This window comes from Diadema setosum, chromosome 4, assembly GCF_964275005.1.
Source record: "Diadema setosum chromosome 4, eeDiaSeto1, whole genome shotgun sequence".
NCBI lineage: Eukaryota > Metazoa > Echinodermata > Echinoidea > Diadematoida > Diadematidae > Diadema > Diadema setosum.
The window spans coordinates 18,011,516-18,037,294 of record NC_092688.1 but is presented as its reverse complement, the minus strand read 5'-3'; the positions used below and the strand labels follow the sequence as shown (position 1 = coordinate 18,037,294).

The following is a 25,779-nucleotide window of genomic DNA, read 5'->3' as shown; positions in this document are numbered from 1 at the left end:
GGTTTTTCAAAGTGCTTGAGATAAATGCATGTGTGTGTGTGTATGTGTGTGCATCTGTGTGTGTGTGTGTGTGTGTGCGCGCGCATCTGTGTGTGTCTCGTAATATAAGGCAACTAACATATTATGGCAATGTATATGAACATTATGTGTTATGAACAGTGTAGTATAGAAAGGCATGCACCAAGATAGAAATCAAGGATACCACTGTGAATTATCAATGTCTTAGTCAAGGTTTGTGTGTCTCATATTATTGTATTGTCCATCATCATACCAATGCATCACAGTTTTTTTCCCTTAGTCTCATTTGGCCTATTCAGCATAGTTGCTGCCTATTTCACTTTAAAAATAAGTGATATTTTACTAAATGCATACGCATAGTGCTGTTTTTGGCACTTCTGCCTAATAAATACAATCCGAGGCCATTTCACTGCCAATATATGTCTCATCTCTATATGGTGTTGATTATATTGTGTGCATTTAGTAGATATTGCAATTCACAGAAGAACACATTTGTTTCCTTCATGCAACATGTTTTCAAGACATGGAATATTGCAGTTGATTATAGACAATATGTAATGTCTTTAAAATATACCTGTATGTTTGGATTTTTGACCAGACCAAACAAATTCATAGATTTATGACATTACCAGTGTTATCTTGATTATGCATCTTCGCCTTCTAGAATTTGAGGTTAGTTTGACCCGCCAGACCCATTAAGGGAGTTGCACTGTGTTGTCACTATCTTCCTCTTTGATCTCTCCACCTGCTGCAGGGAAAGGGGGTGCAGTGAGTGAAATCTGGTCTTGGGGGATCTGAGAACCTGTTAGCCCTACTGTTACTCCCCCGCCGATCCCTCCATCATGTGGGCGATGCGCAGGCAAGAGTCTGTCTCCACTTACGAGGAGGTAGAGAGCCTGAACAGCCACCAGGTCTCCACCTTCACGTCTCTGGAGGGAAGCAGCTGCCCCAGTCGGCTTGAAAGCTTCGGCGGGAGCTCCACGGGGAGCCTAGACCATGGGCTCACCGTTCAGTATGCCAATAACAACCCACCAGCATTCTCAGCCTACCAGTCACATCCACATCCTCTTGATCCACGGGCCCTGCACCCCGAGCTCCAGTCTCCAGGGTCCACAGATTCTTCATCGAGAGCCACTTCCTACAGCTACCCGCATAGTCCTGGAGATCTTGAGTCACCTGGTCCCCTTGTAGTGGAACATGATGAAAGTGGTCAGGAAGGAGACAAGCCTGGTGGTGTCAATGCCAGTGTGGCAAAGTGGGTCAACCAGTCGTATGTCCAGCCCCCAAACCAAAATACTGAGAAGGATGGAAAGCTGAGACTCTCCCCCAAAACAGAGGGCAGCTCAAAGGCAGACACAGCATCCGTAAGAATGGATAGCATGGATCGTTTGGATGCTGAAACATCCCCAATGACATATCGCAGCATGTCGCCACTCCAGACATTCACACGAACAGCCAGTCTTGATAGTGGATTCCCTCAGTTTCCCGGAGCCGGAGGGTTTGGAATGCCGTGGACTCCTGCAGAGAACATGCTCATGACCCTAGGCTTTGGTGCAGTGGATTTTGGGATTCCAGAACGCTTCATGCAGTCCTGGAGGGACAACATCATCAAACGCAGAATTGGGGAGCTGAATCACATGCTCTCTGGGGGGCAGCGCACCCAAAGAGGTCCAAGCAATGCCTCCCTCAGCCGACAACCTTCAGAAACTGACAGCATGGAGGACTTCAAGATTACCCCCAAGCCGAGGGTGTCACCTCCCTCACCTATCCAGGAGCAGAAGGAACAAGAGTATCAAGCAAATCAAGCAAAACCAAAGCTTGTCGCAGAACCAAAAAGGGATGCAGGCAAAGTGGCCCCTGTTCCTCAGCCTAGTGAGAAGCAGAAACAGTTGGAAAAGTTGAACATGATGAGGAGGAGATTCAAGAAGGCGGCAACTGTTGGCAGCTTCAGCTCTCATCTCTTGAGACAGCATACCTCACAACAGAGTAGTTCAAACTCAAGTCCCTGCAGTACTCCTGAACTTCAGCGGCGCCAGAGTTTGCCCTCTGGGAGAAAGTTCAACCAACTCAGACCAAGCGAGCGTGGCAGCGCCAGGGAACGCCGACGCAAATTCATCAATCGCCAAAGCTCCTTGCCAATCTCCCTGGAAACTTTGCCAGAAGAAGATGAGGGTCAAAGGTCAAAGCCCCAGAGTATTAATGATTCATTCATGACCCAAATGTCGATGAGCATTGATGTTGGAAAAGACTGTCCATCGGTACCACCTCTCAAGATAGTCACTGAACAAGCCAGTCTGGAACTGGCCGAGGCAAAGTCCTACAACATGCACAAGCAGCAGTCAAAGGATGATGCTATAGCTGACCTGCAAGAGGCAAAGAAAAATCTGCTCAATATGGAACAGTATTTGAATGTAATTAAAACTATGATAGACTCCAAGGACTCAGGGATCGGAAATGAGCCCTCCAATGAAGGGAGCCCTCAGATCTCACCACGTGCCAGTGCAAGCGGAGACGACAGTATAGGAATGATATGCAATGCACTGAGAAATAATGACAAGCAATCTGGAAGTATGAGAAAATCAGACGAGCAAAATGGTGGCACTAAAATACAAAGGGATAATGAAAAGCAAATGGGTGAAACAAGGAGCACGTCTCACATAGATATGAACATAGGGAAATCGGGTACAGATTTATCAGCCATTGATCATCCAGAGCAAAGATGTGGAAAGCAGACGGTATGTGACGTGCATGTTGCTCTGAATACCAGGAATAACAGGGGCATGGGCAAGGATAGACCTTTTCCTCAGAAGGGTAGGAAGTCAGGTCCCCCTGGCAGGTCAGGAATTAGACCTTCATTGACCTCCATGCAGGAGGCATTCTGTCAGACTGTTATTGAGGTGGATGAAAGGGACAATGAGGATGATAATGATGATGTTTTCATATCGGGTGAAAAGAGGAAAGTGGATGCTGCGACAGTCATCGATGTCAATGCAGCCGTGCAGACCAGTCCCAGCCTCATGTCTCCACTTCTATCTCCACTTTGTGCAGGACCAGGGTCCAAGCTTCGCTCCCTGGAGAGTTCCTTTGGCAGCGATAAGTCCAAGGCAGCTTCTGATCATGACACCAGGCCCATGATAATATTAGCTCCAGACAGCATGCAGGTAGAAGTCAGAAGTAATGCCCTGAGCACAGAAGATGAAACTTCATCTACTGGGACAGTTAACACGCAGTACTCTGAACTGTCCACTAGCTCAAATATTGAGAATATGAGGCCACACCCTCCGCCCATCGGCAAGAAATCAAGTGGTAATAATAGTGATGAGTGTGGAAGTCGAGACTTTGACCAACACATGAGGACCTCGGAAGTGCAAACAAGTGATGAAAATGATTTGTGTCACAACAAGAGTGAGACAGATGCTCATCTTGATAGTGACTGCAGTATGAGCACTGAGAAAAATACACATAAGAGAGGCAAAATGACAAACAGAACACAGTACAATCAGGCAACAGTATCAGATTCTTATAATGAAGACAGCAGCAGAAAGTATCCAATGGAAGGTGCATCACAGTGTGTTGATAATGTGAATGCTGTTACATCCCACAAGTTTGAAAACATCATCGATATTAAGGGTAAAGTTTCAAAAAGATGCAGCAAAAAAAATTCAGATGATACCCCTGACTCGAAGGAACTACAAATGATACATCAAAACCGCAGCACAGGGTCACAAGATGACAATGGCTCCGGGGGACAATCAGGGAGCAATAATTCACACAGTTCCCAGGAGAGCAAGATGGATGGTGCTAGACGACGAAGATACAAAATCCTACTTTCAAATGACAGTCACACAGGCACTGCTGGTGCACAGCTAAGTTCCACCAAGCTGCAGCCAAAAGTGTATCAGTCTGATCAGGAAGACACAGTCGACGACCCAGGCTTTGATTCATCTCAGACGGGATCTGCCTACTCAAATCAATCCCGCGATTATACAGTGCAACAGGTTTCCACTGCAAGCAGTGGCATCTTTCAGCTCAAGAAATCAGAGCCTGACTTTCCTGACGTGCCCAAAATCAGGGCAAGTGTTGTCAGCTCTGAAATAGGACGGCAGTATGAGGCCCTCTTAAGAAGTGCTCTTGAAAAGGAGAGAGCAAGGAAACATCTCACAGTAGCTGAGACATTACACCTTGCAGTGGTAAAATTAGAAAAGATGGTCAAAGAACGACATCTGTGCAGGGACACTCAAATGTCTGACAAAGATGGAGTGAAGGGGTCCTGTAAATTTTGTGATGTGGAGAGACATTCCTCCGGCAGGAGATATACTCAGGAATTGCAAAAGAGATACTCCCTAAAGCCAGAGGTGTCACGTGTGAGTAGACAGGTGAGTGCAGGTAGTGGAAAACAGCTGATCCACCGCAATGTGGAGAGGACGCGTTCTGCACCAAATGAACTCTTGTTGCGGAAGCAGAGCCATGACAATGTCCGTGAAGGAATAGAGGCAAGAATGAATTCCATCTCGTCGGACTTCAATGATGCCGTCATGAGTGTGACTGGTGACAACCTCCTTGTTGATTTGGGCAAAGTCTCGGAAGAGCTTACATCTGATATGTCTTTCTCAGACATGACTGTGGCTGACGTCAAGTCTATTCAAGCTTTCCATGTGCTTAACGACAGTGAAAGTTTATCCTTAGCAGATGATGAGGAAAAAAACAAGAAGGAAGATAGACGCATGCCCCTCCAGCGACGCAGGAGCCTCTTTGCCAGATCTAGCAGGAGTGGATCCAGGCTGCTGATTGGTCAGAGTACACTGCACAAGAGGAACACCCAGTCAACCATTGAAACAAAACCTTCAAACGAGTTCTCCTCCTTTGAGCGCACATTGAGTAATGACAGTGATGTCCATGTTCATTCTGCTTCGCAAAACCAGACCAAGGGAAAAGAAACGGTTGATGACAGTGACTCCTTGCCAAAGTGGAGGCAGCCAAATAGGTCAAAATATGCCTTGGTAAAACAGCCAACTTCACTTTCTGTGACATCTCAAGTTTGTGCAGACAGTGTGGAAGGAGATAACAGTCCGGCCATTGTCCCTGTGGAAGATAACGCAGAAACCTCAAAGTGCTTAGATAGAAGAAACAGCTGCTTTATAGTGGTTAATCGGTGCCAGACTGAAGAGGAAGTTGATGCCGAAGTGCATGATCTCAGTAAACCTGATCAATTAGCTGCATTTAGGCCTGAGTCTATGGAGTTCATGAGTCAAAATACACTTCACAGGAGCACTTCATCAGAGAGGTCATCAGAACCCTTGGCAGTACCTCCTGGGTCACCCTACCAGAAACTTACCCCACAGCTTTCACACAATTCGAAGCGGTCCCCTCCTCTTTCTCCCTTCTCGTTCGTCTCGACATCCCCTTCACTTGGTGCCTTCCTCTCTTCACCCCTGTCCCCCACTACAAAGAGTCCACCCTTATCCCCAACCATCAGGATAGGGGATTCACCTGTACCCTCACAAAGCAAGAGAATCAGTGTGTCACCCACCATCCACCTTGCCCCATCAACTCCACCAGCCAAGGTGACTGTGGAGTTGAGCAGTTTGTCCCTCCAGACCTCACCCATCCACGAGAAGGAGCAGAGTGATGTGTTTCCAGCACCAAACTCGCCTCGATCCAAGTACCGCTCCGAGATATTCCTCCAGTTGCCTGAGCAACCAGATGTAGACAGCCTGTCAGGGTCCAGCATCAGCCCGTCTTCAGTCGGTCGCAGTCCCATGTCTCCAGCTCGGCTTGAGTACATGCCGTCTTTTGACGAACTCTGCGACAAGGCTGAAACGATCATCACAAATCTTCAGGGCATGGGAGTACCTGACGGTCAATCTTTTCAGCTTGTGCAAACTGTGCTCGCTTCAGAGAAAGATGGCAATGGCTGCACTTCAAGTGATGGATCAAAAAGTCTTCAGAAATTGAGGTATTTGGTCTTTTCTGTTTCTTGTTGTCACCATAATGGTAAACAGGCTAAACTAAACCATTGCACAGCCCTAAGTAGTATATGGATAGGATGTGTGTGGTAAAAGATGTGTCCCTGAGAAATTAATGAGCACTGTTCCATTAGCATGCAGGGAAGATGTATATTTCAAAGCAGTAAAACAGAGTTTGGTAATGTTGTTGTTTTTTAAACCATAATGTTGTTGTTTTTAAAGGAACAGAACAAACCTTTGTAATACACTGAAAAAGACAACATGTAAGAGACAACAATGCAGAACAGAAAAAAAAAATGTGTTGAGTGGCTTATATATTGAAAACGGTCCAAGGCCACAAAATTGAAATCCTATTCTGGCATGAACATATTTTTTTGGTGCCGCCTTAAAATCACTACCATCTGCCAGTCCTGTATACCAATTTTCCCTTTCCAAACATGAATACAGTCAGACCTCAATTGTCCGGCCATCTCTTATCCATACTTCTCTATCATCAGAATGTGTTCATGCAGTGGAGATGAAAAAAAAAATGTAACTCAATTAATTTTTTCCTACAGACCTCACTTGATTTACTGGTAATACTACCAACAGAAACTGGTTATGAATTTTACATTAAAAGATCGTTCAATTTTAAGGGGGAAAAAATATTTACAAGCCACTGTAGAGTACACCACTGTTGCGGCACACACTACCTGCCAAGCAACCACTGGGCTGGCAGCTACATGTACATATATATAAACATTGTTTCTCCAATATTCCTCCAAACATGATCAGATAAGAAAGTCACACTGTACATGTCATATGAATGTGTGTATGCAAGCACAATTTCTTTTTCTCCTTTGAGATTTGGTTATGTATTGTGTAACTGTTTTCAGCAATGTAATTACCTCAGCCAAAAAGGTTATGTTTTTGCTGGCATTGGTTTGTATGTTGGTCTGTCTGTCTGTTTACAAAATGACTCAGAAATAGGTAAATAGATTTGGATTAAACTTACAGGAAAAGTTAATGATGACACACACACACACATAAAAAAACAACACCCAGATGAGTATATTTTGATAGTGATCGAGACAACTGTGTGGATCCAGGATACTCTTAAAAAAAAAAAAAAATTGGAAGGATTATCATTGGCAAATAAGACAGCAAATGAAGTCATTCAAGTGTATATTGGAGGTGTGCATATGTGTGTGTATATGTAAATATACACACATATACATGTATATATATATATATGTATATATACATATATAATTATATATATATACACATATATCTTCTCTGTGCATGTATTAAGTGAATGTCAAGGAGTGAGAGGAAATGACCTTTAAGCAAGAAGGTAGAGCTATAGAGGTAGTGCCTTTTATATTGTCACGTTGTTAAATACCCATATACTTGCAACCTTGATACCTTTCACTGTTCTTTTGTCGTGGAGAATATCATGATAAAGTGATGAACAAGTGAACTCTCTTTAGTGAAAAAGAGTGCCGTCTTCTCTTTTTCAAATCTGCTTTCATATTAATTTTTTAATTCCAAATCAAGGATGCTGGGAGAATAAAGCCCAAACTGCAGTAGTTTGTGACACAACTGTGGAAGGTGTGTTTACCAGGAGTTGTTTTGACAAGCTTTTGGTTGGCCGAGTCTTCGCCAACATGTGATGTATTCCCTATAAAGAAGGACAGTACAGAATCCTTTTGCCGCACATTTTGATAGTAACTGTGAATTGTGATCTGCATTAACTCGAAGTTGGAGAAATTTTGGGTGTGTTTGTGTGTGTGTTTGTTGTCATTTATCATTGTGTGTACTTCTTAGATTCACCTTTGCATCAATGTATGTATATATACTCTCTGTTTTTGTTTTTAAAATCATCAGTGTATCAATTTTCCCTCTGCTCTTGTAATGGTATTTGTACTTTCCTACAGTAATACATATGTGCAATGTCATAATTCCTGTTTCAAACAGAATTGAGGTTTAGGAATTATTACAAAGCAAGATAAATACAGGTCGACCTCGATTATCCGGCCATGTCGGGACCGGCGCTCATCCGGATAAGCGAATTGGCCGGATATGGGAGACACAATGTTAATGAATATAGCTGCCGTCCAAGCTGCCGTCCCAGTGCACTGGCAGCTGTAGGCAGGTATAGCGTACCCCGCAACGGTGGTGTTATGCTAGCCTGCGCAAAATTGTAGTCCCTTCTTCACAAAACTGCTTACTTTCACGATGATAATGTGGTGTGAATTTACGTTAGTTGTGTTGGGAATATTGTAGGTAAATCGTGTGAGTTTTGTAGAAATTTTAATTGAGTTTAAAGTCATTGTTTTTTTCTCAATTTTTGGATGAAAAAAAGTCCTTCACTGCGTGAACGCGTCCGGATAATAGAGATTTCCGCATAAAAGGAGGCCGGATAATCGAGGTCGAACTGTAGTGCAATTCGTACAAAGATCCTTTGCTTTGATTATGTGTATATTGAGTACAGTTGAGTGTGTCTATCATAACATTTCTGACAATTATGTATATTGAATATGTACTATAAGCATTATTATATCAAACTGAAAAACAAAATACTAATTGATGTACAGTTTATGTATTGCAATTCCAGTTTCAATATCTGAAGAATGAGATTACTTGAATATATATACGTCATTGATGTGATAAATTGTGCTTCCTCTGTTTGATGCAGTTAGAGACTAACCAGTGTGCCATGATATCCAGTTGAATATCAAAAACACTGCTCCATAAACTTAAGTATAAGTTGTATCACCCATCTTCACACTCTACATGTAAGAAGAATTTGGATACACTGTGCCTACTATTCACTCTGTCCTTTCTGGAGTTTTTACATCATTGTGATCAGTTAGATAGTGATTCATATCATTGGAGACCTGAGTGTTGGTATTAGGTTCACAGTTTATGACATTGACAGCTATTCCCTGCCCTGTGTATTCTGCTAATTATGATGGAAATATAATTTCAAATATCATTGTAAAGTAAATATATGAATCTAATGAATATAAAACCGGAACAAGAAGGAAAGATGGAGGTGATACAACACAGAAGACTTTTTTTTTTTAAACCACTGGTTGATTTCAGAAATGGTAAACCCTCAACCTGCCATAGTGTGTAACATCAAGATTACGCTGTAACTCAGATGTTATTTCAAAATGAATACACCGACATCGCCATGGCGATTCCTTCAACTCCCTGGTGCTCGCTCGACAACTCAATTTGCAGAGACTTGATGGGCGTCTCCGCATTCCACCAATTGCTGTCGTCCTCGGAGGAGCGAGAAAGCATCTCTCTTCTAGCCTCTTGCAGAAGATTGAAAATGCCAAGCCGCGAGTGTTTTTCTCCTCGTGTATGAATGATGCAAGACTCATTGTACAAGCCACCAGCAGAGTCAATACAAATTTGTTTGAGATAGGGTCAGAGTGGGAATTTGGAATTGGCAGAAGGCATGATATTTTCAAGGTCTCTCCAATATGTGGAAGACTGTATAAAAAAGAATATACTTTTAATGTGTCAGCTTGATGCAAGACCTTCAAAAGATATGGTTGAAATTGAAAGGAGTGCTTTTCTGACTCTCCCATTCCCCAGTGGCTGGTGAAAGGGTACAGAGTGAAACTATTCATACTGAAGCCTGCAAGTTTTTGTGATGCATGGAGAAAAACTTGACAGATTAGCAGGTTTTCAGTGTTTGAATACATATATAGACTACTGAGAACCATAAGGACTTTATTGCATTTTTTTTTTTTTTTTTTGGGGGGGGGGGGGCTAATTGAGTTATTGGTATCATGTTGTAGAGCTTCATCTCCTCTACATTGCGGTGCCAATTTTGTTTTATTATTTTTCATTTTCAGTAGAATATTGAAAATTAAAACCACAAGGATGCTTTTTTACCCTATATTTGGAACAGAGCACATAATTATATAAATCAAATCTTAGAATGCGATAGCCCCCTTATGTTTCTCAGCTGACAATATTTGCATATTAATTTGTTGTTTTTGTTGCTCTGTTCTCTTGCAGAGAGTTCTTTTCAGGAGTGAATTAACAACCAATAGCCTGTAAAACACTTCACTGAAATGGAAAGTTATTGAGTAATGAATAGTGTACACCACTGCCACTATATGCTCAGAAGGTTTAGCATGACAAAGAGCAATGTACAATGCACTTGCAATGCTGCTGCCCATAAAATTCAGCGTTTAGCATATTCACACTGTATCAGAGACTCCAGTAGCATACAGAACAATGCTGCTGGTCTGATTCTGACAGATTTCATAATATTATTAAATGAACCCCCCCCCCCCGCCAAAAAAAAAAAAAAAAAAAAGAAAAGAAAATCCATGTCTGAACCAGCAGTCATAATCTTCAGCAGCAGACATCAAGGAGAATTAAGCATTAAAGCTTGAAAGGATTAAAGGAATGGTATGTTTTTGGCTGAGAAGGGGCTGCAGGTTTCCATTTTTCTTTTGTGAGATAATGAGAAACATCTTATAAATATGAAAGAGCATACAATTATAAGAGCAATCCTAAGTTTATTTTGTGAAAATTGGTTTTGAAATGGCCAAGATAACTGAAAACAAAGTTGTCCTATAAAAAAGGTGGTACCCACCTTTTATTATGACCACCTTGTTTTACTTTGCTTTTGGAAATTTCAAAAGCAATTTTCATCAAGTAAACTTTGAATTCCTCTAAGAATGGTACTCTCTATTATATTTCATTTGAAGTTTTTACTTATCTTGCAAAAAGTTTAATTTTGAATTCCCCATCTCAACCAAAACTTTACCATCCCTTTAATCCTTTCCCAGCCAGAAACAAGAGATCCATGTATATATATATATATATATATATATATAAATTATACTCCTAGATGGGTCATTTGGAAGACATTTCCATTTGTTTTATATGCAAATTTATTATTACATGTTCAATGGCAGTTTACGCAATGGAGACATGAAAATTGTCTCCTTAATGACCAGTTGTCTCCCTAATGAAGACACTTCCCCCCAATATGTCTCTCTAAGGTGCCAACTAGGGATATATATATATATATATATATATATATATATATATATACATATATATATATATATGCAATTGTTAAACATTGCTTCAGAGGTGATTAATGGTCAGGTAATAATGTTAGTGTTTCAATTCTCAATTACTTCATGGTATCTGGAAGTAATCCAGAACAAAAACAGCAATCTATTTTCAGGAGGGAAACATACCATTTAGCGCTCAGAACTGCTTGTCTTGAGCCAAATTTGGCTTTGCATGGCAGATGATAAAAATAAAATCAACAACAACAACAACATTAGGTTAAATACTTTACGGGGTTTTCTCAACAAACACAATGCATCAGAATTAATTTTCTTGTTTGGTTATGATCGTGAATTGATGTGTAAGGTGACACGACATTTACACCTGCGACAATCGCTCCGGTCTTATTTTATCCAAGGTTAGGGTTAGGGTTGTGATAGGGTTTTTGGTGTAGTTTGATGTGCAAATTAGAATTAGGGTTAGGGGTATGTTTGTGGATAAGTTTTGTGTTTGGCTTAATGTTAGGATATTTCATGGGAGCAATTGTCGCCAGGAGAAAATGTCATGGAACTTAAGTCTAAAGAATTTGCCAACCACTCCTATCCTGTCCCAACCCCACCCCCAAAATACACTGTGCATTTTTATTATTTTTGTCATACTTTTTACATTGTTGTGAAAGAAGGAGGCTGTGTTATATTCATCTCTACACTCTGTTGTAAGATTGAGTAACCTGGGTACAGTGCAGAAATCTAGATATAATTTTAGCTGAGTGACTGTGCTGTAAAATCCATGATCTTTGGTAGATGTGGACATATTACAGGAGGAATATTGGACACAGGAAGGCAAGTGAGCCACATTCATGCTTTTCTGCCATAAGCATAGACCATCAATAGGTATCAAAGGCCAGTAAAGGTCTGTCTGAGGTGAAAATATTTGCACTGAGAAAAATTGTATTTGAATGTTAATGCTGTTGTCAGTGGGGGTGTCTGTAAATGTTTGTGGCCATGTTCCTGTTTTGTTTATAAACTTAATGTACCATCTCTTGTATTATTTAACTGTGTGTGCAAACAAAAAAAAAAATAAAAAAAAAACATGTCTGATTTGAGACATGTATAAAGAGCACTGTATGTTTCTTAGGTTGAATACTTTGTCCATGTAATTGTAAGCCCTATCTAATTTGACACCTTTTTTCTGTCCAAAATGTTGTCATTATACATGTTTCATCATGCCTTTGAGATGAACATGTAAATGTCAAATGTTTAGGCAGTGTTTAGCTATCTGCCATCAAATATAAACATATGTCATATGTAGACATGTATGTATGTATGTGAATACATATGTTTATTCACACACACACATACACATATATTATATGTTGTGTTTACAGCTTTCAAATATTCAACTAGCCTGTAAAGCACAATAGGAATAATATTTGTACATATTCACGATGTTGGAGAATCCGGGCATGCTGAGAAGATAAAAATCAGGGGTGTACCAACCAGACCTACTTCAGGTAAAATAAAGTATAGACTGGCTAAGACTTCAGACGTCAGCAAGCAAAAGCTTGAACTTTGTAGCTCTGCCCTGGATTGCCACAAGTTCACTCATTATCGCAGGGTATCTGAATATCCCAATTAAAGGGCATAGTCAAAAGAAATGAAAGGAATGCAACACAAAGAATTTCACTAAAATTTGCCCCCCCCCCAAAAAAAAAAAAAAAGAAAAAGAAAAAGAAAAAGAAAGGAGATATGTTCTGGAAGAACAAATTTCACCAGTTTTCTGTAATAAGTGATAATAGTTTTAAGAGTGATGACTACAAATCAAATGAGGTTATAATATGGAATCAAAAGTCTCCTTTTGCTTGCGCATAACATTCCTTCACGAAATACAGGTATCTTTATTTGAGTGTTTTGAACATGGGTTTTAGAAATAAAAAAAAAAACAAATCTATCATTTGCATCAGTTATTTGTATGATTGTAATAACAAGTAATGTTGAGTTTTAGAGTGGAATGTTGGTGGTATTATTCTTGAATTTTCAAAAAAAAGGAAGATAATTTCTCTTATGGAAGGTATAGTAGGTGAGGATTGACTTTTGATTTTCAAGCATTATTGCCATCACTGCTTTGTCAAAAACATGTTATAGGCTTCATATTTGCAAAACATGACACACAAGCATTTACAAATAGAAGCATTGAAAGCTGCAATATCTATTTCTTTGGTGTATTTCAAATATCTTGATATCAGTCCAACATCCTTTAAATGATTCATTTCTTTTTATTTTCACTCTTCTTTTCCCATTTCCATTCCCAACCTAATCATGAAAATTACTTGTGAAAATGAACATGAATTTGAATGGTATGTCCATTGTGCACTCCCAGTTCTAGTATCTGATTGCTTTTCTCTTTCCATATAGTCTCTGATTTTACCTCAGCGTTTCGGTCCAGATGTCAGTGAACGTGGATTAATGGAGAATAGGACCAATATACCAATCTTGCGGCATGTACAATGTGCAATTACACTCAGTATTGCTTTTATTATCATCATCTTCAGATTGGTAATCATATCTATAGGCAGCTACTTGCTTTTATTGTCAATTTATTGATTATGTTGACAGTGTGTACTGTAAATATTACTATTGATGTTATATTCATATTCATGATTATTCCTCATTTAACCTCATACTTTGCTATAACAATTTTCAGTTTCAGAGACATCATGATCAGCAATAAAGACTTAAAAGAATAAAAGTATTTTCTGCCTACAGGCAATCAGACATCTCAAAAGGAAAGGCGTAAACTGGATCTAGCCATCAAGCATCTAGCATCAAGCCAGCTGGAAGAACTGTGGGCCAGAGAACATAATGAGGACTAACTCTTTGTCCTTCATACTAATATGAGCAACTTTGAGTATACAAAATATACCAGTGTGTCTTGATACAGACAAATTAATATGTCTTCTCAGCATTGTCTGTTTGTTTGCTTGTTTCTTTCCATCTGAAAAGATGGCTGGATAGCCAATATTCAGCTGCAATAGCTAGTCTTCCATGGGGTCCAGTTGGATGTGAGGTGGACCACTTCATCGGGTTAAACACCCTGCTCTTTGCGATGAATGAATGAAACGGAATCTTTTACACATAACATTGCTCAATGGGACCCGGGAATTGAACCGGGGTCCTTAGGATCGTGAGGCAGACACGCTACCGACTGAGCTAACGCAACGCCCTGTCTTCTCAACATAAGAAACTTGACACATAGATAGTGCATGTAAAATGGTATCTCAAGTTACTGTTGAAGTGGACATATTTTCATGATGTGGAAATTTTTGCACATTTACTGTGTAACCAGAAACTAGCACGAATACAAAAACAAGCAAATGTTTTAGCTTGTTATATGTATCACCATGTAATGTCTTGATTCCACAGAATTAAAAATATGCAAAATTCATCCTACTCAGCAGATCGCAAAAAAAAAAGAAGAAAAAAATACTCACCCAAAAATATCCACTTATGCAGTAGTTTTTTTTGAGGTCACCTCATTCTGATCCATTTGTGTTTCATTTTTTTTTTTATTAACAGTATGAAGCAGGTGATGACTGATGGTGCCCAAGGCAGGGCGGAAGCGGCCGCAATCCAGCCAGAAAGCTATGCCGAGGTCCGGCATATACCCCCACACGGACACTTACACGGACCCCTTCACGGTCAGCACCAAAAGATGCACACCGCACCCCAGCCCCAGCTCACCTCCACACCCCATGCTGGTCATAGTGGGGTGGCAATCAGGGACCCTGCTGGGGATGAGAGGGGTAACCAGATGGCAGCTTATCAACACATGGTGAGTTAGGATGGCCTTCCAACCCTAGCGTCTATCATAATCCTCATGTTCATGGTAGTTGAAGCATATCTGTCTAATTTCAAAGAGGAATTAACACACTGTCAATAGAAAATCTTCAAGAAATGTTTGGTAACAAAAATATTGTTCTGACAATTAAGGCAGTTGATATAACCAGGCCATGAATGATTAGAAACATGTATTGTACATATAAATGAATGAAATGAATGTTTGAATGTATATGTATATTAGGGATAGATACACAGGTAGATGAATAGATAGGTAATTGTATTCATGTTTTGTTGAAAATTACATAATTGAAAGTTTCTTTTGATGTTATATACTCGTGTAAGCGTTATGTATATTAATTTATATTACTTTATATGGAAATAAAATCATTTGAATTGAATAGATAGATCAATAGATAGATAGATCAATAAATACACATGTATAAACAAGTGTAAATCATTAGAGACAAAAGAAGATACATCTTTATTTATATTATTTTACAGCATATCACATATTTTTTCATTTTTCAATGTAACATTTACCCTGACTAGATAATGTTCAGTGTGATTTCAAGTTCAGTGCTAGCACCAGTGCTAGTGCTATCTCATCTCTGGCACTGGAGATAAAACCAAACTTGAAATCAGTGTTGGGAGGTTGACCGCAAAATTAAGACATATTTCTGGTAACTGGCATTGGGTAAAAGTGTTGAATGTCGTCTGCTGAACCGAGCTCCACCATTTGTGTTGGCGATTTCCATGCTTTTTTTCCCCATTGGCCAACACTAGTCTTTAGGGATTATCATCTTTGTCATTTAACGTCTGTAATAGATGCACGTTGTACATGCAGAGTCTATGCTATTGCAATGGTCGCCCACTCAACGCACATGAAAACTCTAGAAATGGCTTCATAAATCTGAGCCTGCGAGCAAAATTTAAGATCGTTGTGCTTTGTAAAAGGAATGAACTTTGTGTCAGTTTAATCCATCTTCCTCATTATTTGTTTTAAACTAAGCAGTCATCACTACGTCTTTTGATATATCACTTTAACCATGTGCCATCACCTCCTTCACTACTCAACTCCCTCAGACTTTGCGTTGGTTTGATGACGCGTAGTGTTGGGAATCAATAATTGTGATTGGTTACATTGCGTTAATCTGACCGTCAGTGTTAGAGCTCCATTTGAGGCAGTTTGGGAGATTGCACTAGTACTAGCACTAGCACAGAGCTTGAAATCACCCTGTACAAATATTAGCGGTGAGAAAAGGATTCAGGGGGTGTGATGCCAGCTTCAGACTGGGGCCTTTTTTGTGGTGAAAGAAAACATCCTTGTTTCGTTTTCCGTCAGCTCCATTTTATGCTCAAGAGTGATGCTTGCAATCTCTTTTGCATCCCTTCCCTTCCCTTGCAATTCCATTGATGGCCATAAAATTATCATCTGCCTGTAGGCTGTAGTCCATTGCAAAAGCCCAGAACAGCAAGGTTAACCACATCGTGACTGGGCATGAATCGTTGTCCTGATAAATGCATGTTCACACGGCAAAGCCAGTACACTTTAAACAGCATTTGTCATTGTACATGTTATTTAATCTGACCCAATTTGTGAAGGTCTTCTTTCCAATGTGCATATAAAAAAGCAAAAACAGACAGTCTGGTGCTGTTAATAAAAAAAAAAGAAGAAATAAAACTTATATGCATCAACCTCACCATTCCAATGTGTATGTGGCATATTCATATATTCCTATATATCAACATGTGTTCGACATATGAGTGATATATACCTATATCTTTGTAAATGTGGAACGTGTCATAGATATATGATATATATCATTACTTCTTTTCTGATGCATTAGCAAGTGCAGCACATGTGTCCCTAGGTAGTTGCACGGAACTTGACCTGATTTGAAAGTGTGATTAACAGGCTCATTTGTAATGCAGTCGTTGCTTATGTGTGGTCTCGTATTACAGGCTTTCACACGTAGCCAGCAGCCTGGGTGGGATAAAGATCCAGTTATATTTGTCACCTGTGCTCATTGGTATTCCTCGCGAAAATTCCCGCTAACATACGCATTGAGGGGGAAGCTTCAGATCTTGTGGGTGTTTGCGGGTACAGGCTCAAGCAAAACTTAGATGATGTTGTGATTGGGTTGTTTTTTTTCATCTTCTTTGGTTGCCATAGTTACAGTCTGAGGCCAGTCTTCGTGCAAGCGTAGAAGCCATGGAAGCAAGCCTGAATGACCTGAAGAACAAAAAAGAGGTGTGTGCAGTCCTAGTGTGCGCTTGAGTTGATAACAAGAAGAATCGATCTATTTTCCTCCTAGATGTCTTGTACTGACCTGTGTTAGTGGTGATATTATTCCCCCTGACTTCTGAAAGAGGCACGTCAAATGCTCTCATAGTATGCTTAGAAAATTGAAAATATGTTGAATTATCTTCATGGTTTCTTTATATCATTTTATACATGTAACATCATAAGCTGTAGTAGTCTTCTCATCCAGCAGTGACTGAGCAGAAACATCAAAAATTCATGACTTTTGAACGGGTTGTCCAATTTTCCTCAAACTCTTACTGATGTGTTCTACTAATATTGTTGCATTCACTCAAACCACACATATCTGTGGCAGGCACCGGGCATGTGCCTCCTGTACTTTTTGTTAAGATAAAAGAAATAAAAAGAATAAAAATGAAAGGGGGCACATGGACCCCCTTTTCTTTTTATTTCGTTCCCTCCCCCTCTTTCCGGAAGTCCTGGATCTGCCCCTGCATATATTTAGGTGAACTTGTCCTTTAACTTGAACACTGTTGATAGTCTTGAGGTTGGGGATATTTGCTGAAGTCTTGACGACCAAAAGATCCAAGGGTAGGTTAAACATTAGCAATAAATATTTATATCTTTGTGGTGGTTCTCTATAGGACAGACAAACAAACACACTGTTGAATTATGACATCGTGAATGTGAGTTGTATTGATGACTCAATTCATTTGAATACCAGATTTGGAGGAGTGAAGAGGGGGATGGGAGTGGGGACGGAAAGGGGGTAAGAAATGCATCCAAGTCAAACATTTATATTTTGATGGGGTAAATTCAGCCGTACACATAACAGCTTGACCACTCCTTGTTGTGTAATGCCACTGTACTCTGTGATTTTGACCATCGAGCGGGATGATGTTTGTTTGGACAGGGAGCAATGGAGGAGCTGAAGATGCTCCAGGAGGCGGTCAAACGGAACAAAGGCGACATCCAGCGGGCGGAGGAGATGGCGAGGATGAGCGTGGAGAAATCGGACGGCTTGAGGTGAGGTTACGAAGAAAAATTCCCTAGCCAGCTAATTATATGATGTAATGGACTGAATGACAAGGGAAAACAGTAACAATTTCATTTGAAACCCCGAGGCAGTATTCTTTTCTTTTCCTGTGATGCTGAGTCAGAAATTGAATACTTTAAAATGAGGAATGTTCGCATGCATTTTAATTTCGCAAATTTCGCGAGCGCCAAGATTCGCAAAATTAAAATGCACATGAAAATTCTTATCAACACTAAGTACATTGAAATTTCATGCCGCGAAAAAGGCTGTCGGCTCCAATTCGCGAAAATTTCATGCCGCGAATATATCATGTTTTACAGTAGATTGACCACATACTACTCAACCTTTTTTCTTGTTGTTGTCTGTGCCACCTTTTGTTGTGGCTACTGGTAAAAACATCAATGGCAAAGTGTCAGTTTATACATAGCATTCTATGGCATCTCTTTGGAGTCCACAAAGTTTCCCTGATTGGTAAGGAGCTTATCCAAATTGTCCTACATCAACATACGATGTAAATAAGCACTGAATTGACCAGTGTTTTAAAAAAAAAAATCTTGATGAAAGAATTTCATGAATTTGAAGGAGCTTACTCTTTTCACACTCCTTCTTTGTTATAACCTTTTTATTTGTGCTTAGAGTGCTGATTTACACAGGAAACCCCATGATGTTACATACATTGTCAATAGTCCTTGGCATGGAAAGGGTGAAGTCAGTCCTTGATCTCAAGATTTTCTAATCCCAATCTCCTTGGATGAAAAATTGAATCTTGTTCCTTCACATCGTTTTCTCTCAAGTGATTGATTCATCCTGACACATAATGTAATATTGAGCTGTTGCGGCTGACTGGATAAGGGCATGGACATATACACTTTGTGGCCATCTTCCTAGTCAAGCTCTGCTTATGAAGATGGTCTCCTGCATTTCTAATTTCAATTGCATATTCTTTACTCCCAATTTGAATTGTTCCTTATCATTCAATTTATATTCAATTTGACATTGTTGTATACTTGTGCCTAAACATTTTCTTTATACAATGGTATCCCACAATATGTATTAATGGAACAATTCATATGATTTATGACATATTGGTCAAATCTTGTTGTTGTAATGAAAATGGAATGCAGAAATAAACTGGCCTGAATTGAACCAAACTATCAATCACAAGGTCCCTGGTTCAAGTCCCCTTGTAGCAGTACCTGTGCCCCTAGGCAAGGCATTTCATCCTCATTACCCATTTCTGTAGGGGGGACTTCAAACCGCCAGTCCGATGGTTGCCTGCATGCAAACATTTGACGCTTCTTCAGTGGCCACATGTAAAAGAAACCATACTGCAATGTCAATTATCAATAACTCAGAAAATATATTAGGCCTGCCGCACACTACACGGCCTTCTGACTGTCGATTTGGCGTCACCAAACACCGAAGTGTCAGGTCGTGGGACTATGTTGCATGACCTGATCGGAAGGTTTTGGTATGTTGAATTTTTTTCAAGTGGTCATGCATTTGTAGTTAGCTAGTTAGCAGCTAGCTGCACGCGCTGTGTGCTAAAGCATGTGGGAGGCAGGTTGAAGGTCCTAAGGTCAGGTTGCATAGTGTGTGTTGCCAGGTCACATGACCTGGTCTCATGGTTGAAAGGCCGTATGATCTTAGGTCGTGCAGTGTGTAGGCTTTAGAAGGTATCAATTAAGGTTGGCTGTGTTTAGCTGTCCTCCATTGACTGTTCTCTGGTCTTTGATGCATAGCTCATTTTTATGGAGGTTATTACTGTTACCTGATAGCTCATACATTTGTCAGAGTTTTCATCATCATTATTGTATTATTTCATGTTACTGCACAATTATGTTCTTTGTTTTGAAATATAGAGGAATAGATGTGATACAGATCTGAGTTTTATGAGTATTATCTGTTAGTATTATTTGATAAATCTATATGCCATTTTTTAAACATTTCTTTGGCACAATCTGCACAGGTCAGAGTTGATGGTTCTGGAATACCAGCGAGACCAAGCCAGGATGGCACTCAAAGACCTAGAGGAGGGCATCGCAGCCAGGAGGAGTACCCACCGAGGGGAAGAGGCACAGGGTGGAGCTGGTGACCCGCTGGCCCAGCTGGGCCTGACTCCAGAAGAGGTATGTGTGGGCCCTGATTAAACGTTACTGGACCAAATACTGTAAAAGTGGAGATTTTTGAGGTGTTCAAATTTTTCGTGCATTTCACGCAACCAGAATTTAACACGAAAATAAAAGCATGGAAATATTTTTGCTTGCTTTATGTTCCAGTAGTTCATGTCTTGATTCTATGGAATTAGAAACATGCGAAATTCATCTCACCCGACTGAGTGCAAAAAATTCCTCACACGAAAATATCCACATTTACAGTAGCAAAGTTTTCATGTGCAGTAGCGATGACATGCTGTGAGAATGGGTTTGAATATAATGTTAGATCATTATCCTTACCAGATAGATATGCAAAAAAGAAAAAAAAATGTTAAAAAAAATGGGGTGCACTGTGGATCTAGTTTGCTATCCTAGAGTAAATTGCTCAATCCTTAAAGACCTAATAAAATGATTTAGGCATTTTTTTCTCGATGATGTAATAATATTAAATGTTAAATTCTAAGTAATTCTATGGTTGTGCGGGGTTTTTTACTGTTCTGAATTTTGTTCTATATTTGTTAACATAATGGATGCAATTTCCTCGGTTTTGGAAAACTTTCTATACTTTCGCCGCATGCGGCGCACTATCACTTCTAAATTGTGATGACGTCTAAGAACGGAGTCGTTCACGACCAGTCTAGCTAGCTAGCCGTAGCCAGCGAGCTGGCAAGGCTATGCTAAGATAGCGCAGCGCGCAGCAGCGACAGCCGGCCGGCGGCTGCATGCACTGGCTAGCGCTGGCGGGGGAGCGAGCTAGCGAGCGCATAGCAGGTGCTGCGCTGCACTGTTGTCATTTGCTAAGCCTGTACTATTTTAGACAAAAGAATATTTAATGAACTGTATCGGATTTAATACTGCCAATAATACAGATTACAACTGTGGTACGCTTGGATATCCATTATTTTCGGCAAACTCGTGAAATAGGCCCCACCACTGCGTGTCTGTACTAATGTTAGTAATTACGGCGACTCGCCTGTTTAAATACTCATGAATTCAGCCCCACCGTGTGGCGTTCATCTCGGTAGGTACGCACGGCGGTGGGGCTGCCTTCCACAGTCAATACTCGTGATCGTGAATGCGGCGAAAATGACTTCATAATATGGCCCTCGACTAATTTAACGGCCAATTTAACCATAAATACAACCCTACCTAACCCTAAACCCTAGGAGGACCTACCCTTGCTTGCTATAAACGCACGGGTACGGTGCACGCGCACTGCAGTGGGGCCTATTTCACGATAGCAATACCACCACTGCGTGTCTGTACAATACTACGGCGACTCGCCTGCTTTATAGGCCTAGACCTACTCGTGAATCCAGCCCCACTCTGGCATTCATCGGTAGACCAAGCACGGCGTTTGGGCTTCCTTCCACAGTATGATTTTTAGCATAAAACAAAAACTACTCCACCAAAATTGACGATCATTCTTGGTATCGTTTTTCTTAGAAAATGGCGCATCTAAATTACTGATAACAAATACTGCAGAAACGGACTATGGGAAACTGGTTAGGCCACGACCCACCCTGTAACAACATATCCCCCTAACCGTAATAGAGTGTAGCCTCTGTACCACTACCAAAGATTCTGCTATAATACTACTTACTAGTCTACTAGACCTAGTGCCGTAGTGGTAATAGTACTACTACTAGTAGTAGTACTATAGTAGACTACTACTACTAGTGGGCTACTAAAACTACAGTGTACTAGTAGACTGCTACTAGTCTAGATCTAGACTACTACTACACGTTAGTAGTTTAACTTGTAAGTGCCGGCCGACGGGCCAGGCCACGGCCGGGATGCTCCCGCTTGCTTGCTGCAGCCGGAGTAGCCGCTCACTTTGTGAGCGAGCTGGGTCTGTTCTTCTAATCTACTTACTAGACAAACAGTTACAACTTACAATATCAATCATGTAGAATACAGTACACGTTTATCCTTTCTGACGTTAAACTATATGGGGACATACCAGACATACCACTCTGTATTTCCCAGGCGATCGTTTCCGTGAGGTCTATTCTCGGGCTTGGTGCCATCTTCTTTATACGCTCTTGCACTGGCAGCGGGGGAGATGCAGCTGGTTCATATCGGTTATAAGGTGCAGCCCCACGATAACGTTCTCTGGTTCATCGGCTGCCTCTCCCTCCCCATCTTCCCCTTCAACTCCATGTGCCTCCTCTTCTTCTCCGCTATCGTTAGAGCTGCAGTCTTCATCATCATCATCACTGTCGAAGTTTACCCATATAGGGGAAGACATTATGCTCGAGGTACCAGGTATCTGTGCAAGCTAACTTAGTGATAATGTACGTGGTAATGCGTACATCATGTCGACAGTCAGTGGGTCGACCGGGAGCGCACATCCCGCGGCGCCCGGGCCTGGCCGGGCTAGCTATCGTGTACGCGCGTGTACCAAGCTAGTAATCTGAGTGCTTGTGCTGAGCGGCGTCTGCTACTAGTAACTGAGCATAACTCCGTGCTTATACGTCATCAATCGGTTCAGGGGTGTTGGTCACGTGACTATCTTTTTCGCAAAAGCTGCAACGGGGTCCTCCAAAAATGTGATATTTGGGGGAGTTTCTAGAAGCGATAAAAACCGGAACGACACTGACAACATATTTACATTGATAATCATGACATATATTTTACATTTCTTTTGCATATTAAAACATTTTGCAAGCATTTTATTAGGTCTTTAATGCATCTGATAATTACCTGTATCAATTACAGGAAGCACTGAACAAAAATATTGTCCTGCTCAATATTCAGTTCTCATCTAGAAAAAAGTGCCAAACAAAGCACACTGTCTTATAAAAAGAAAATCCTGAGAGCTTTGGTCGGTTATTTAGTTCAACTTCATTCTAACCTGTTTCATGGCACTGGTACTTTTAATTGTTAACATGGCCACTTGAATGGGCGATCTGATTTTTAAATAAGTATTTTGCCTTGCAATCACATTTTTTTTTTAATGATGCAAGAGTTCTTATCAGCAGTGCACTCCCTTACTGCAAGTTACACGCCTGCTCCCATTTCATTGTCACTTGTTATCATCTTTGATCAAGACTCCCACACTCTTACACCACACATTTTGTTTGATGCAAATGCATTGCACCCTAAAGCTGTTTCTCAGAAGTAATTTGGATTGGCTGAGTGATGACAACGAAGATTGCCTCCATGTTTCTTATTCCACTCATGTTTTCATTTATAACTGTAAAAGCTCCAATGTGCACTTGTCCCCCTGTATTCATGCAGTGGCCAGTCTGAAAGGTTGAATATTTTACCTCCAATTCTGTCTGCCAACAAGCCCCTTTACATTCCTGTCTGTCTGTCTCGCTCACTTTCACTCTCTCTATCTCTCTCCTTTATCTCTCACTCTATACATTCCCTCTCTGTATATATCTATCTTTGTCTGTGTGTTTTTTTTATCTCCCTTCTCTCACTTGATATGTTTTCCTGTTTCTCTTCTTTCTCTTCCATTGCTCCCTTTCTCTCTCTGCACTTATCTTTCATTGCATATTTCCCTCTCTGCGTATATATCTTTGTCTGGTTTTTCAATCTTTTCTCTCTTGATATGTTTTCTTCTTTCCCATCTTTCTCTTCAATCACTCTCTCTCTCCGTCTCCCTTATCTTTCACTCTGCACATTTCCCTCACAGTGTATATATCTCTTTTTTTATTATCTTTTCTCTCTTGATATGTTTTCTTATTTCCCATCTTTCACTTCCACCACTCTCTCTTTTCCTCTCTTTCTGTTATTGACACATACACATACACAAACAAACAAAACACACATTCCATCTTTCTCTCACAATCTCTCTCTTTTTCTGTTACTGACACACACAAACACCTTTTTTCCTCTCTCTCTTTCTTTCCTATAGTAATTTTCTTTTCTCTGTTGTGCATTCTTTCATCTATCTCTTCCCTGCCAGTTGCTTCCAGATATGTGAGCATCTTTCTCTATCTCGGAGTCTCTTTTTCTCTTTCTTTGTGTTACTAACACACACACACACACACACCTACACTCACAAACACACACACACTCACATTCTTTCTTCTTCTCTCTCTCTCTTTTTCGTATTATTCATTTCTCTGTAGTACATTATATCATCTATCTCTTCCATGCCCGCCGTTTCCAGGTATGTGAATATCATTCTCTATCACTGAGTCCCTCTTTTTCTTTGTGTTACTGACACACACACACACACACACACACACACACACACATACATACACACAAACACACACAGAGACACAAACACACACACACTCCTTGTCTCTCTCTCTCTCTCTCTCCTATCACTGTACATGCCATACATTTAGCGAGTCAAAATTTTCGTGAATCGGGACTTCCCGATGATTTCGCGAGTGGTCAAATTCGCGATCATGGAGTACTTACTGAATGGAGAATGTATATGTGTGTATCACATTCATACCACAATCAGAGTCATAATTTTTGTGTGTCTTTAATTTTGTGAATAGCACCTGACTCGTGAAATTCTCGAAAATAATAACCTCACGAAATATTTGGTGTATGCAGTATTCATTTCTCTGTATTACATAATATCATCTATATATCTCTTCCCAGCTTTTTTCTGCATAAGGATCTCCCTCTTTGTCCCCACATCTCTCTCTCCCTATAGCTACAATATATCTCACTCTCTCCCTCTCTCTCTATTCCTCTCTATATATCTCTAATCTCCATCTCACACTTTCTCAGTTTCTCCCTTTTTACTTCATTATGGTATTTTGATTTCCCTCTGGATTGTGCTGACATTTTCTCTTTCTCTGTTCCTGCAGCAACTTGCCATTCCCTTCTGAGATTTTCTCTTTCTGTCTGTCTGTCTGTCTGTCTGTCTGTCTGTCTGTCCCTCTCTCAGTCTTTTTGTCTGTTTGTTTCTCCCTCTCTCACTCCTTCAAACAATCACTCTTCGTTCTATCTACTTAACTCTCTCTTAGCCGTTAAATCATTAACTACTGCCCATTCACAGTCTCTTGGTCGGGATGAAAAATCTGGACACATTTTTCGTGATAGATTGAGCATTCACAAGTGGTCTACTGAAAATAGCTCAAATGTGCAATGGTGAACCAGCTACCTGCAAAAACATGCCCCGCAGTTGATGACTAGTACTGACATGCTGAGAATGGCATCGCCATGGAGATACATCATCAATACATTTGAAGAGAGGAGCTGCAATAAAAAAAGTGACCTCTGCGATTTAATTTTATTTGCTGGACGAATGTTGGGTTTGCTCTTGGCTAGAATCCTGTAGCTTAGATACATGATTACTGTAAAACCAGAAATTGTGTATGAATCTTTTGTGAATTTCGCAAGGAGCCAAGATTTGTAAAAGTAGAATGCAGTTTTAGTGCTTAGAGACATTTATAAATGTGATAATGCACTATACAAGTATTGTAAATTAATGCATGCAAAAGTTCTTGTCTACACGATGCATTTATTGCAAGATGCAACTTGC

The 25,779-nt window shown here is 40.4% G+C and overlaps 1 protein-coding gene across 1 annotated transcript in view; it reads left to right on the top strand.

Annotated features, from left to right (window-relative positions):
- The first annotated feature begins 860 nt into the window (after positions 1-860).
- The window catches only part of LOC140227661 (uncharacterized), a 57,705-nt gene continuing 32,786 nt past the window's right edge, over positions 861-25,779 (top strand). Inside the window, exons 1-5 of the mRNA XM_072308077.1 lie at positions 861-5,974; positions 14,597-14,852; positions 17,034-17,111; positions 18,037-18,149; positions 20,129-20,288. Coding sequence (XP_072164178.1) covers positions 861-5,974; positions 14,597-14,852; positions 17,034-17,111; positions 18,037-18,149; positions 20,129-20,288 — 5,721 coding nt within the window. The remainder of the gene's footprint in view (positions 5,975-14,596; positions 14,853-17,033; positions 17,112-18,036; positions 18,150-20,128; positions 20,289-25,779) is intronic.